At 48.5% G+C, this 14,642-nt stretch overlaps 7 protein-coding genes across 7 annotated transcripts; 2 read left to right on the forward strand and 5 right to left on the reverse strand.

Moving 5' to 3' along the window:
* Positions 1 to 565: 565 nt before the first annotated feature.
* Positions 566 to 2,074, forward strand: Asppvi_009890 (uncharacterized protein; the record flags this gene model as incomplete). Its single annotated transcript, XM_043305736.1, has 1 exon — positions 566 to 2,074. The coding sequence occupies one exon, from the start codon at positions 566 to 568 to the stop codon at positions 2,072 to 2,074; it is 1,509 nt and encodes a 502-aa protein (XP_043161671.1).
* A 193-nt stretch (positions 2,075 to 2,267) lies between these two features.
* Asppvi_009891 (alpha/beta hydrolase) lies at positions 2,268 to 3,416 on the forward strand (the record flags this gene model as incomplete). The annotated part of the gene is made up of 2 exons (XM_043305737.1): positions 2,268 to 2,492; positions 2,538 to 3,416. 2 exons carry the CDS (start codon positions 2,268 to 2,270, stop codon positions 3,414 to 3,416), a joined length of 1,104 nt encoding a protein of 367 aa, XP_043161672.1.
* A 26-nt stretch (positions 3,417 to 3,442) lies between these two features.
* Asppvi_009892 (sulfurtransferase) lies at positions 3,443 to 4,379 on the reverse strand (the record flags this gene model as incomplete). The annotated part of the gene is made up of 2 exons (XM_043305738.1): positions 3,443 to 4,172; positions 4,225 to 4,379. 2 exons carry the CDS (start codon positions 4,377 to 4,379, stop codon positions 3,443 to 3,445), a joined length of 885 nt encoding a protein of 294 aa, XP_043161673.1.
* Positions 4,380 to 5,763: 1,384 nt separating this feature from the next.
* Positions 5,764 to 6,291, reverse strand: Asppvi_009893 (uncharacterized protein; the record flags this gene model as incomplete). The annotated part of the gene is made up of 2 exons (XM_043305739.1): positions 5,764 to 6,031; positions 6,092 to 6,291. The coding sequence occupies 2 exons, from the start codon at positions 6,289 to 6,291 to the stop codon at positions 5,764 to 5,766; spliced, it is 468 nt and encodes a 155-aa protein (XP_043161674.1).
* A 2,786-nt stretch (positions 6,292 to 9,077) lies between these two features.
* Asppvi_009894 (uncharacterized protein) lies at positions 9,078 to 9,450 on the reverse strand (the record flags this gene model as incomplete). The annotated part of the gene is made up of 2 exons (XM_043305740.1): positions 9,078 to 9,295; positions 9,345 to 9,450. The coding sequence occupies 2 exons, from the start codon at positions 9,448 to 9,450 to the stop codon at positions 9,078 to 9,080; spliced, it is 324 nt and encodes a 107-aa protein (XP_043161675.1).
* A 1,959-nt stretch (positions 9,451 to 11,409) lies between these two features.
* Positions 11,410 to 11,619, reverse strand: Asppvi_009895 (uncharacterized protein; the record flags this gene model as incomplete). Its single annotated transcript, XM_043305741.1, has 1 exon — positions 11,410 to 11,619. The coding sequence occupies one exon, from the start codon at positions 11,617 to 11,619 to the stop codon at positions 11,410 to 11,412; it is 210 nt and encodes a 69-aa protein (XP_043161676.1).
* Positions 11,620 to 11,993: 374 nt separating this feature from the next.
* Asppvi_009896 (uncharacterized protein) lies at positions 11,994 to 14,452 on the reverse strand (the record flags this gene model as incomplete). The annotated part of the gene is made up of 2 exons (XM_043305742.1): positions 11,994 to 13,658; positions 13,706 to 14,452. 2 exons carry the CDS (start codon positions 14,450 to 14,452, stop codon positions 11,994 to 11,996), a joined length of 2,412 nt encoding a protein of 803 aa, XP_043161677.1.
* Positions 14,453 to 14,642: the final 190 nt, after the last annotated feature.

The raw sequence follows: 14,642 nt of genomic DNA on the forward strand, positions 1-14,642 counted from the left end.
AAGTGAAACCCCACCAATCAGTCACCAACACAGCCACATGCCTTAAGACGTATGAGAATCTGGGTCCTTGGTACCACTTGGTCAATAGCAACAATGAAATCCTAACCGCTCTCTGTATGGACTCATCTGGGCGCTATTTCATATTAGTACATTAGTTCAACCTGAAAGATGGTCGACTGCTCTTCTTTATAGCCTGCATCTAAACCAACTGAAATGTATATACTACACTAGCCTGTACAACATTTCATGGACACACAGGATCGACTAGCGTACAGGGAATATGATACTCTCATTGTCAAACCACGCTATATTATTTTATATGTACTTAATAACGCGGATTCCAGACCATTCCTTCCATCCTAAATAGATAATGTGGACCTCAACTCTCAACGCTCTAGACTCCTGAAATGTGGGTCCTGGCTAGGATCAGGCAACAATGGCTGCCTTGTGGGCATTGGTACCATAATCTTGTTCCTTGTCACACACAATACACAAGCTGGGGATGATATATAAGGTATAATCTGTTGGACGCAAAGTAAATGCACAGCTACCGATTTCCAACAAAATGGACGATCAACTCCCTCCGGATCAGAAAGCGCGCCTGCACGAGGTTGCCGACCTCATGCTGGAAATCTACCAGGCTCTCGCCCAGATGCGCTATCTCGACCCAGCTGGAATCGAACAGGGTCCACATAATATCGACCATCTGCGCCCATTGTACGAAAAGTTGAAGATTGATCCCGCCATCATCTACCTCTATAGCATCCTTCCTTATGTGAACACTCATGTTGCCGGTAACAGGGATTTCTTCCACGGTGGCACATTCACAGATTTCCGCTGCGAGGAAGACGTGCTGCAGGGCCGGGATCCATTTTATGGCTGTCCTGTTGGTGATGACTACGACGATGAGAATGGGCCGTACATTCGGCCGTGGGTGACCCCGTTGTCGCGGCTGGGAAATCACCAGAGCGTAATTATTTACGATGCGCGTCGGCATCGGATTTGGATTATCGACCAGGAGTGGTGGAACACTACTGACCCTGCGCTGGCGGATGGACCCGTCACTTACTCCGATGATTCAGATAAAGAAGAAAAGGAACCAAAGAAGGAAAGCAAGAATGGGAATAACATTGAGCCTATAGCTAGTCGCCGCGCTGGGGATGTTTTACGCGATATTATCCGCTGGTATCGTTCACTGGATGAGCTTCCTGGTGGCGAACATTGCTCAGGTGAATGGAGAGGGTATGATATCCCTTTGAAAGAGTTGTACCGTGAGTATGGCTGGCCGGATAATTTCGACGGGGACGGCTTTCAGATTGCTCAAGCGAGGGCGCACGGTGCCTCTAGGGCCAAGTACGTCGCTGAAGAACCACTGCGATGCGTGGAGAAATTCAAGCTCTGGAGGAGGAGTGCGGAGGGCTGTGTTTCGGCACATCAGGCTGAACTTGCGGCGGCCAAGTCTACGGATGAGGAGTGGGCGGCGCGCTTCAAGCTCTGGATAGAAGAGCTACGCTCTGCGAGGAACACTGAGTCTCTCACCGAGGCTGAACAAGAAGCGGAAAGGTTGTGTCCGGGGGGAATATGTCAAAGGAAGGAGGATCTCCCTCTCTGGGAGCTGGAGACCCTTCGCCATGAGTACAAGTGGAAGCGGGAGAGGGTGGAAACGTACCAGAACTGGGCGAACGATACTGACCCCGACCGTGCGAGATATCACCAGGTCAGCCTGCAGCAGGCAAAGAGGGAGGCTGCTATCTATCAGAAGGCGTACGAAGCGGCCCGAGCGGACGCAGAACGGCTTTGTCCAGGGAGGACCTTTCAGTCCGCTACCGGAATTGCCTCTCTCGGCAGAATGGATACAGTCACTAGTATTCGGGAGCAGAAAGATACTATGGCCATGGTGCAACGCGAACTTGAAGCGCTCAGAGAGTGGGCTCTACAATTACCAGACGGGGCTATACAGGCCAAAAAGCTTGTGGAGAAGGAGGTAGAAAGGTACGAACGGGGAATCAAAGGCGGGAAGAAAATGCTACAGCGGTATGAAGCATCTTTAGCCGAGCACGGCAATCGAGATTGATGGAGTTGGATACATGAGGTGAACGCATATCTATACCTCTTTGGTAGATTAGCTGCAGTTTGTACTACATACGGGAGACCATCGGCCGTTGCCGCAGCGATATCACATCCATGCAGATGCGGGGCTGAGCACAATCAACTCCCCATCTTCAGGATCTCAGTTCAATATTTTACACTTTCATCCACCGTTCATCATGGCAAAACTTCATCTTCTAGTGATTGCGTTTTCCCTGTTAGCGGCCGGCATCGAAACTCCGCATCGCCGAACATACCTTTATGTCGGAGGCAACTACTCCCTCAATAATGATGGAGAACACGTCTTCACCAACCAGATGTACGTCGAACGACTTACGCCTGTCGACGGCCCACTTAAGCAGTATCCGATCGTGTTCATCCACGGAGCCGATCAGACAGCAACGGTACACCTTCCTTGTCTGAAAGTCTGACCTTACTAACACGACCAGAACTGGCTGAACAAGCCCGACGGGAGCGAAGGATGGGCGTCTTACTTTCTCTCCCAAGGTTACGAATGCTACTTGCTCGACCACACCTCCCGCGGCAGGAGCCCGTGGGATATCAGAAACGGAGAATTGAGAAAATACAGCGCCGAGCATCTGCAGAAATTTTTTACTGCCACGGCAAAATACAACCTCTGGCCACAGGCGAGTCTGCACACCCAGTGGCCCGGAACGGGTGTTATGGGCGATTCCATATTCGATGCGTATTATGCATCGACCGTTCCTTCACTCGCCGAAAACGCTGCTCAAGAGGCCTCCATGCAGCCCGCTGGCGCTGCATTGCTAGACGCCATCGGCAAGCCGGTGATACTTGTCGCTCATTCCCAGGGCGGAGCAATGGCTTGGGTCACGGCAGACAGGAAACCGGATCTGGTGCATTCCATCGTATCAATTGAACCGTCTGGTCCGCCATTCCAGAATGCAGTTTTTGGGACTGGACCCGCCCGTCCGTACGGATTGACTGATATACCGATCACTTATTCTCCCCCGGTGACTGAGCCAGACGCGGACTTTGTTAAGCAGACAATCACATCCAACTCCAGTGACACGTCAGATTGCAAGATCCAGGCTGATGAGCCTCCGCCTCGACGGCTCGTCAACCTCTCTAAAATTCGGACCTTGGTCGTTACAAGCGAAGCATCGTATCATGCCACGCATGACTGGTGCACTGCTCGGTTTCTGCAACAAGCCGGCGTTCCAACAACGCACCTGCAGCTAGAGGAAATCGGCATTCATGGCAACGGGCATATGATGTTCCTAGAGAAGAACAGCGACGAAGTGGTCAGAGCGATACATAATTGGATCGAAGATCCGATCTCTTCATGATATAGATTCTATATGCAGTCTACCAATCAATGCACATCCTTAACAATCAACTCCGGCCGATCCACCCTGCGCGCCCACTCCATCCAACTCCCATCGTAGATCCGCCTTGGATTCCTAAAACCCGTCTCGCCGAGCGCCAAATCCAGCGCCGCAGCCGTCACCCCCGAATTGCACGTCAACACCAACGGCGCCCGCCCATCAACCCCCGCCCTCTCAAACACCTCTTTCAGCTTCTCCACCGGCAAAAATCTACTCGACTCTTTCTCCAGCATCGCCGCCAACGGCACATTAACCGCCCGCGGCATATGCCCCGAGCTCAACCCAGCCACCGCCTCGTCCTCCTCCCCGCGAAACCGCCCCGCTATCCGCGAATCCACAATCTGGAACCCCTCCCCACGAGCCAAAACCAGCTCCCTCAACTCCTCAAATGAAATCACCCGGTCGCTATTGACCGGGGTAACAGGATACTCGTCCACAGACGGGAGATGACGCATCTCCCCGCTGGCAACGGGGTATCCCTGCTGCACATACACGCGGAAATTATTCAGGACATGCACGGCCTCGTGGCCGAAGAAACGGAACATCCACGCGACGCGCGGCGAGCTGTAGATGCCCACGTCTACGGCGTCGTAGATGACCAGCACATCGTCCTTCTTGATGCCTAGGGCAGCTACGCAGGACGCGAAGTGTGAAGCCGTGGGGAGCATCTGTGGATATGGCGAGGTGATATCTCTGATGAGATCCATGTCGAAGAAGCTGGATTCCTGTTACTAAGTGAAGGTGCTGGATGGTTGAGGTGAGGACATACATGGAGTTGGGGATATGCTGGGCATGATAGGCGGGGGTGTGTACTGCGCGCCGGCCGGCGGCTACAGGGATGATCCGCCGGGTCGAGGTGGGTGAGTTCACGGCGGCGTGGAAGTCGGCCGGGGAGACCAGGCTATTTGGGAAGGGGTCTGTCATTATGCTTTTGATGTCGTGGGCATAAGTTGGTGTTCTGGACTAGAGTACATGATTATATTTATCGCAAAAGTGGGAGAAGTGGGGATAATTGAGGATCCACTGGCAATCACGCAATTTGCTCCTAATTAGTCGGGGATAGTTTATTCCTGACATAATTCTAATTCTAATGTTTAATTATCCTTCTATCAAAAACAATTACCCTCCAAGGCTTGATCAAGCACAGTAAAAATTGACATAGCAATGCAGCTTGCTATCCACAATATCTCACTGATTAATCATAGGGAAGAAATCCTTGCGGGGACAATCAGCTTCACACCTCTTGGCGCTGCCACAGGGCCCATCATCTAGTAATGTTAGCCGCGAGCCAGGGAAGGAGAAGAAAAGAATCGCATTGAGCGAAATCAACCGCTGCCAGCGCAAGAATGATAACGATAGGGCTAAATTACATGTTTGTCTACGGAAGTATCAGGGTCGGTTCTAGGAAGATGAGTGCGACTTCCATTGGTCAGCAGACTTGAACCTATACTCGGCGATAAGAATGGATAATTCCGGCTGGTTTCCCAGTGAAATTTATACTCTGGCTCTGTGGCCAATTTCATTTGCGGACATGGCAGGGTTTCGATACCTTGCATTATGCACGTTCCTGAGAGGCCCCCTGGCTTAGGTTGTGTAACACTGCACATAACAATCACAGGGTCACTGCTTGTACTCTGTAAGGCCTCTCAGATCAAGAAGCCAGATTATGTCCCTCAGTAGTGCAGGAATTCCTTTTGTGCTGGCAGCTTTGCCTAGTGCATCTGGTTATCTTTCCTTGAATAGTAGTGACGCAGCTATCTGTAGTAGATAGGAGCTTATATGTGACTTGCGCTGTCGGGGTATGCGCTGGAGAGTGTCTGACACCTCGTATTCGAGGCAATTAACGATATTAAGCAACTCTAAGGTAGTTTCTTGGTTAAATGGATTGAGGAAGCCTCATTGGCCCTTGACGGTGGTCTCTTCCGGAACTGAGTCAGTCCAGTATATAGCTCGTATCTACTAACGAATCGCACTGACACAATCAACCGGCATATCACAAGACCCTGTCCGCGCTTTGACTCTCGGCATTGACAAGGCTGATATAGCTAGGTTCATAAGGACCGAATCTTGACAGTTGCTACGGACCGTTTACAAGGATTTGAAGACGATATATCCTGCAATGTGCAACTTGAAGGGTGAAGAACTTTCGACTGGAGTATAAAGATTTCTGAGTAACAAGGATTGAGAAAAACAAATATATATTCTATACACAAAAACAATGAAATGAACTGGAAAAGCGTCCATGAGAATGAAATAAATCCCACATTAGTAAACTGGCGTGCTTCTCGCAGTACTCATGCGCAGCGCCCTAAGAAACATCCATCTGAAGAACCCCATCATAAGAACAGCTAATCTCAACCCCTGGCTCCGGGTTATTCACACAAATCCACTTAGTTCCAGGCGCGGCACCATTCGCGTTCGAACTCAGCAAGACATGGCCGTCTTCAGCGATTGAGCCACTGACTCTCTGGAGCTCCAGCGTGAACCAGTTGAAGTCGGGAGCGCCGTTGGGGAACTTGATGTAATATTCGCCATTGTTGCAGCGGGCATTTGTCTTAGGAAGGTCACCATAGGTCCTGAATGCCAAGGAAAGTGCTGGTTAGTCTGGTATGCTCGACGAGGGGGCGTGGACTTACCAGATCAGGTTGCACTCAGTGGGTGTATCAGCTGGGTAGTTTGGATCGGTAACAACAAAGTGCATGAATGCACCGGGTGATGTGGGTGCTGCTCTGGCCCAGAAGTCGCTGATTTGGATGTAGCTGTCGCGCTTGATGCTGGTGGGGACGGCGAGAGCTGAGCTAGCAGCCAGGAGGATCGAGGCGGTGGTGAGCTTCATTGTGTAGATGTTATTAAACTTGTGGACAGGAAGTGAGTTTGATGGGTGAAGATGATGGGAATAAGGAGTTAATGTTGGGAAGGGAGGCGATATTTATATGTTGTACACTGCTACTGCGATTGAGTACATATCCTGTTAACTAGCAGGTATCCATAGTCAGCTAAGACATTAAGCTCAGGTGAAGCTCAGAGATTCTATAATTATCACGCCGTATACGATGGATCCTGTGGCTGAGAAGGCATGCATAGCATCCTTTCGGCGAGCTAGATGTATCTCAATGGCTCCGGCCCTTTCCAAGTGAGACACTGAATCAGGCGCGCAAGCTGCTCGCCGACTGTATGGTGCTTACATGACTATATGTTGTCATCAGCAGTTGTGGCTGATGCTTCTTTAGGCCCCCCGTACTCCACCCGCTCAGCGTTGACAGGCTATAGCTTGAGAACTGTAGATCATTGCTTTGAGTGCACAAGCCAAGCTTAGATTTTGAGGCTTATTCATGTTGTCTGACGCGCTTGTTAGTTATTATTGGTGGGGTGTCTTTATTTAGAAAGCATGACGAGCTTGGGACTGGATCTGTGAATCATGACTAGAAGCAGTATATGTATACTTTAGTGATCTCTGTAATGGATTAATGGGCGAGTGCTGTTGATCTCATGAACCTCAAAGTTGATCAAATAACTATATCCTCTCTGTAGTCCATGGATTCAATGATATGTATTACAACTAGAACTCATAAAGCTATAATAGGCCACTCCTTGATGCCAGTAAGATTGCGTTAGCAACGGACACCGTAAAACTAAATTGTCCAGACAACAGATTACAGCAGTAAGATACCCATGAGCTCTCCAGTATCTTTTTGCATTGATTATCAAGCTTACGACATGGAACGAAGAAATCAAGCCGCATGTGCGTATCTTCTTCCCTGATGTCAGTCGCCGCTGACCTAGTTGGCGAGCGCATTCAGGACACACGAGACGCCTAGCTACCAGCAGATAACTCGCGCAGAGAAAAGAACAACTTTGTTGCCTCATGCATTAATCTCCCTTTAGGCAGGCAATAGCAGCGGCAAGCTGACAAGGAGCTCAACCGGAGAGGTCTGGGAAATACAACGAAGACCGCACAGAGAGGAGGAGGTCATGAGGACAGTCAAGGATGGGCTTAAAGGACTGGCTTATACCAAAGCGCAAATGCACCTAGTGCTTAAGATCACCTTAGGGCAGTAATACATCAATTGGGCGCATTTTCTAAGTGTAGTTAGGCATTTCTGCAAGCTCTATGCGATTTTCTGTCTGTACTTCGTATTTAAGCTCCTATAATACCAGTATGACGGCTCTTAGTCCTCCGAACTCAAGACGTTAGTGCTCCCACCTGKCAAASGGAGAGYCCCGTGATCTACACTATATGGCACGAACATCACTAGGCGGTATGGCAAGCGAAGGGCATGCAGTTCAACAAGGTCTCACAGAAGTTCAGCAAGGTCTGAAATTATCACTAAGAGAAAGGTCAACAAGTTGAGACCTTATTGAACTCTCTCTTGGTCATAATTTGAGACCTTGCTAAGCTAAAATATTAAAGGTTCAACAAGGTCTCGGGATATCCAGGGTAATTTCAGACGCTTGTCGAACTTTCCCGAGACCTTGCTGAACTGTAACCCAACAAGCGAAACTGCGAGATAACAATAGCCAATCAACAGAATCAACTGTCATACTGTCAACAGCGGTAATCCAGTAAACCAGTGTTTTCGATGCTCTTCACCGCTGCCAAAAAAGTGGAGTGTATAGTTGAGCATAGTGGAGAAGCGTTGGTTAGCATCTTCAGCGTGCCATTTCAGGTCAGCCATACTCGAGCATAGTCTTCTATGTCCAATGCGCCGAGAGCGGTATCCAGGTGCCGAGCTGCATTCTGGGCTCCATAGGCAAGCCACAGTGATGACTGCTTTTGCTGTGACAGAGTAGCAAGAGCGTGGGCAGTAATGGAATTTATTGCTTGCCTTTGCACAAAAAGCCCCGTCCCGGAGTTCACTCATACCTTTGATTGTGGTATAATTACCTAGAGTATATCATCTAAGAGAAGGGAATTGCTATTAAAGATATATAGAATTTTAATAAGATAGGCTTCTAAATTAGTATTAGAAAAGATTAATGGATTATTACTAGGGAATTAATAAAGAAGCTATCTATACTAAGTAATACTAATATTAAGTATATGACCTTAGTAGAGGCTAACTCTATCATGGGCTGACCCCGTGATATGCCCTGMATTATATATGCAGCTGTGTTTACATGATTATAAACTCCTATCTATACTAGACACCAGTTGGTGACTATATACTAATTAATATACTAGTCTGCCCTATTATATAACTCTACTTCCTACTATACTCTCCTTTTAATATTTAGCCCTTATGGCCCTAGTTAGAACCCTTTAGTAATTTGCTGGAGTTCAACCTGTCTATTTGAATAGACAGCCAGCCAGCCTACAAGCTCCCCTCTTCACTAGCGCAAAAGTCCGGGCCAATATGGGATGGCTATTGTTTTGTGGGTTGGCTTTACTGTAATTTATCTATACGTGATAAAGTGATCAGACGGATTTGAAGTGTATCTGTTACCTAACGCGACAAATTCTCTGGATTATATGTCTCAAATATCTGATAAGCAAAGTCATGGAGTTTCACCCTCAGTTCTGCAGATGCGCTGTAAGATTCCTAGTACATTTACAACGGATCATGTACTTTCACAACATGCAACATGATTGACGTGCACAGAGGGAAACCTGTTATCATGAGCTTAGAACCCCGGTTTTCCAGTGTACTTGGTTGTAGTAGTGGTAGTGGAGGAAGACGTGGAAGTTGTGGAAGTTGTGGTAGTCGTGGTAGTTGTTGCACTCGAGGGGCAATGAGCATTTGGGCCAGTGCAATTGAATCTGCAATGCTCAATGTACGACGCTGACTCGCCGGCATCATTGCAGAGCCACAGGCCAGTCTCATCTGGGATGTTAGTCCAACCTATCATTTATGTCAGCAACTGAACAATCAACCGGAGAGGCCTACCTACCGAGGTTGTTGGACAGGAACCAGCCGCAATAATCTGCCCCAGGGTTGCAGTTCTGCGCAATTGATCCGGAGGCAAGAGCCACAGCGCTCAGAAAAGAGAAACGCATGTTGAATTATTGCCGATTTCAAATATTGATCGGATAATCGTTGAAGAATGAGTGTTTGACCTTAGTATATCTTGTTAGCTGGCGTAAGAGTAAGGATGAATGCTTCACTTACAGCACAGAAAGCAAGGTGCCGGACAGCCCTCATATACCTATCGGTTCAACTGGCCAATGTGAAAGTCGGTAAATGACTCATCTCCAGACAAATAACTCCTCAAATTCCCCCAACTGGCCTTAGCTAGTCGACAATGGTGTTATGGCATTCCGTTTGACGACTACACAGAAGTATGTGTATCTTTTGTTGGGAGGCTGGAAGGGATTCCTAATAGAGCAAAAATATGAGCCTATCTATAGCAGATGATTCGGAAATATGAACACATGTCCAACTGCCTAGTATTCTCTCTGCTAAACAGCGTGAACATTTTCCCATTTACCTGAGCCCTAGATACTTATCCACAGGGAGTAAGCCACTTTCTTAGGACTACTTAGTTCCAAATATCATACATAGTCATTGGAGAATTTGGTAGGCAGCTAAGAAATGTGTGTCCTTTCAATATACCTCCTTCTAAACTCTAGCTAGTTCTATTTTCATCCCTAAAGGATAAGCATTCGTCCCAAGAGAATGCAGGATGGCAGGATAACCAATTGCAAAGAAGTAATAATACCTTGAAGGTTCAGTGATCGACTTGCATCCCCTTTGCTAAGGCCACTCATACAGCTCCTAAGGCAGTCAGAAGAACTCTAACCCAGCGCTATGGTCAAGCTTGCATGCTTTGTCACATAGTTTCTATCCCCTATGTCCCATGGTAGCATATATATCATGTCTATCTATGTATAGAAATATTCTTCGACGCTCTGGAAGGTCTCATCAAATATCACTTTGCTTACAAAAACAAAAGCGTCTCAAGGCTGAGCTATGTGGTTTGACGATTGGTGTTTGATATACTGACTTAGAGATATTTAGTAATTGCGGAAACAACCGTGTCATAGACTCCAAAGGGGAGCTATTGATATATCAATAATCTGGTTTTAGAAATGGCCGCAACCCAATAGTAGTTATGTTTGCATTAACATGGCGTTGTAAATTGCCCAGAGCATGCACATCAAGATTATTCATAGATTTTATATTTTAAGGGCACTCTGGATTTCGAAGTGCCCTGAGAGCTAGATGAGAACTTAATTCAGTCAACAAGTCCTGCTGTAGTCAATATTAATATCCAGAAGGTGTGGTAACTGGCATATTTACAGCAGCACCTATTGCCATGTGCCAGGTTCCAGTTTGACCAAGCAAAAGTTAATATACAGAGTAGCAAGAGCGTGGGCAGTAATGGAATATATTGCTCGCCTTTGCACAAAAAGCCCCGTCCCGGAGTTCACTCATACCTTTGATTGTGAGATTCCAATAGTAATTGCAACTTGTATATCAAAATTCTTTTGGGCACATCTGAACACGTTACGCTTTGGATAGTCACAGAACTCAAAGTATGTGGAAACAGTAGCCCCGACAAACATTTCTTGCTTACGCCTTGGAAGAGATCTCTCTTCTTTAGCCGGGGCCAATCATAAATACAAGCAGGGGTAAATATCTGGAGACACCCGCATTGCTCTGTAGACCACGAGAAACCATATGGATTCCTGTGGGCTTGAAATTACAATGCACTTGTCCGTTGCACACGATTGTACTAACCTGTTGGCCACCCAGGGTCCTACCTCCGCGCGCTGGCTCTCATCCCATAGACCACTCACTCACCCTTTTCAACAGGGTCGTGCTGCCCAACTCTGCTCTCTTGGGGAAACCACGAAACGAACCGGATCACTTCTTTTCCACGATCCACCGCGTCTCAGCCGGAACGCTGTTCCTGTCTGGGGCTTCCATCCTGGCCCTCAAGCTTGCAGTGTATAATGCGGCTCAATTCAGTCTGCGACGGAGAATCGCTAGCCACGACGGAAATCCAATGGCCGTTATAGGGTTCCACACAGCACCTGCCCATCCTCCACGCAGTCGCGCAGTCCCATGTGCTCCAGACATTCCTCGTAGAAGCTTCGACCATTTTCCGGAATTGGAAGGTCGATCCGCGCGTGCGCCACGCCGTCGCGAATGTTTTCAAGACTATTGCCCTGCAACACTTTCAGAAGCGTATTAAAGCCTTGAACGACGGATGTGGTTGGCATGGTTATTATGAACATTACCAAATTCTTCAAACAGAAGCAAGAAAGCCAAACACTTGTTCGTGCGGATTTCTAACAATCTACCTATAGCTGGAGGTCCGGCTTTTCTTTTGAACGTCCCAATCTCCCAGTAAAAAGTCATCAGTTGTCTGCTTTATGATCTAGTCGCAGGTCCATGCGTTGCCTACCAACGAATCAGAAGATCTGGATCGTTCGGGTCAGCGATGAGGCACCGCCTCAGACACTTCAGGATTTGGCGGTATTAGATCCTGTACGTGTACCCCTTCCCCTTCTTGGTCTTTCGCGCCCGGAGTCTAGCCATAGGGTCAATCAGATAAGATTTCTTGGACTCCTCTTCTGCACTCAAGCTATCCTCATCACTGCTCTTTCTCCTTGGTTAGGTTCGTTCGTTCGGCCAGAAAGCCTGCTTCGTTCGCATTCCGCGCGGCTCGCCTCCTGATTATCCGGTCCTCGACATGATCCGCGACATCGTTTTCCGCACCAACAGTCCGATGACGCTCCCGGGCAATTGCAAGGCGTGAAGGATTCGGCCTTGGTCCCAGATGAGACAACGATCCAAGAGCTTCAACGTCTGCTGGTGGCGGTAACTCTTGCTTTGCCTTGTTGCCACAGTATGGGCACCCGAAGCAAAAACGGGAGTTATCTGTGAGAGAGGGAGAGTCACTTGGAAGATGCGAATAGATATATGACAGTCTCGCATTCACCAGTTCGGCTTCTATGCCTCGGCCCATGCTGCTTAAAAGTTCAGACCATGCCCTCCTCCTGTTCCATTCCAGTGCCGGAATGTCGAAGAACACAAGGCCGAGTCTCTTCCGCGTCGATGAATTATAATTGATATGAGATGGAAATGAACCGTTAAGGTCAGAGAAACGATGGTGGAGATCTATGCGCAGCTCGTCAATATTCGAGGGATTCGCGGATTCGAGGAGTAGATGTTCGTCGACCAAGGATTCGCCGTATCGCGTGATATCCTGCATGGTATCTTTACACAGCTGGGCCAGGTCATGCAATAGTCGGAGCGCTTGGTCAAAGTTCTGGCAGGCTGTGTACATCCTTTCGAGCACGTATTGTCGAAGCCTGTAACCTCCAATCTCAGTCACGGTTTCAAGTGCGATTTCGAGACTCCTTTGCGAGAGGCCACCGCTGTCTGCCTTTGCCAATTTTCCTCGGGCCAAAGGCGGATGAATGTTGTGATTTCGTTGTTCCGGGGACCGGATCTGGCTGACGGACCCCTGAAACCATTTTTCAGGAATCCTTCCTTGCTGTAAGTCCGGCGATTGGACTTGGTAGCCTGTCTCCGCCCCGGGTGTTTGTCGTAACAGCCACCTCAGATATGGCACACTGTTTACCAAATGTCGGTGCGTCGAGAGTATGGTCGACGCTAGGGAACGAGCGCTGTCGAGGGACTGAGCTCGGACTGTTCGGACTGTCTCGACATGGGAATCAGTTGTGAAAAACACTGAAAGAAGATATGCATTCGCAAAGTCTGTCAGGAGGAGCTGCTCGTCATCTGTGGACTCCGTTTCACGCCGGAGAAAGACAGCTGTGGCCTGCAGCAAGTCGTCAATCTGGGCAAAGTCTTCGAAATTGCCATTGGCAGTGTATTTCCCGTGAGCATCCCCCAGCAGAGGTAACATGAACCGCAACACTCTATGCGATTCCCACCAAAACCCTTCCTGGACCAAGAGTCGATACCAGTCACCAATTCGAGGGTAGTTTGACTGAGACACGTTTCCCTCTGGTGGGCTTTTATTGTCAGCGGCAGCTTTTTCGTGTTGGCCCGACAACCGCAGTCGGTGAGATGTCTTTCTATCAGACTCCGAGTTGTCGCTATGCACTGCCTCCTGAGCCATGTCATCCGCAGACTGCGGGTAGAAGGGGGTAAATCCATTTGGTTTTAAAGTCAATCTGTCATTTGAAAATGTCCAGCGCAGCAGAACTCGGAAAGTGTCATTCCCCAAGAAGCTAGAGTGTGCAGCTGCATATGTGATGACGCGTAAACAGGTTTCAATTAACTGGATCTACGTAACAGTTAGCCATGTTCGACAGTCCACTCCCTACCACATACCTGAACCCCCGTAGGCGGCCTGAACCACATTCGCAGTTCTCTGCATCGACGTTCAAGATGTTTCAGCGCTTCAAGGGTCATCTCCAATGCAGGAATCAATGCTCCATTGGTATAAATCTCTGCAACCGACTTAAGCAGTTTCAGCAGAAGGACCTCCTCGTCGGCAAACCTCACAAGAGGATCAAGCAGACGGCTGCTTATGAACCGGCGAAGCTGTCCAAAACTTCCTTGCTCAAGTAGAAGGTCTGCATACTCTGCGACAACGGGGAAGAAATCAACATGAGATGCAAGGCGTTCGTGAAAAAGAGCGATTGCCTGACTGAAATGTCCACGTCTATTCAGTTGAGCCAAACGCTCCAGATCCTTGCTGATATCAAGAGCTGCGTCCAAGTCAAGATGTAAGGTGATGTCTCTCTCGTTCTCGCCGGAATTGATGAGACAATTGGGGCTGGATCTAGATACAGACTCTGAGTGCCATCGTGGCCTGGATCTGGCCCTGGACCTGCGTCTGAACCTTTCCAACCTTTCCCTTTCGTAACTCCTTCTCCTCCGGGCCGATGTAGAAAGCCTTAGCTCATCTGGGTATTCTAGTTTTTCCCCCTCGTCGTAAGGATCATGCCATTCCTGCTGACCTTCAGGGTGCGCCTCAGACGGTGGAGCTGACGGGGGAGAGACAACAACGCCAGATGAATCCTCCTCATCAGAAGGAGACCTTTGAGACCTTTCAAGTGTGATATTAAAAGTCATGACGGTTGGTTAATGAAACATGCGATCGCGATGCTGATTTCTGTCCTTCGGCTGATGTTTGAACAGGCAAAAGCACAGCCTCGTCGAGGTCAGCCGCATTGGCCCCGCAGTTACGAAACAAAAAGGCGCCAACGGAGAATTGCAAGGCTGAGGCAGCAGAAAAAGCAATATAGAAAGGCTAGCAAAGACT

The sequence above is a fragment of the Aspergillus pseudoviridinutans genome (genome assembly GCF_018340605.1).
Source record: "Aspergillus pseudoviridinutans IFM 55266 DNA, scaffold_7, whole genome shotgun sequence".
Taxonomy (NCBI): Eukaryota; Fungi; Ascomycota; class Eurotiomycetes; order Eurotiales; family Aspergillaceae; genus Aspergillus; species Aspergillus pseudoviridinutans.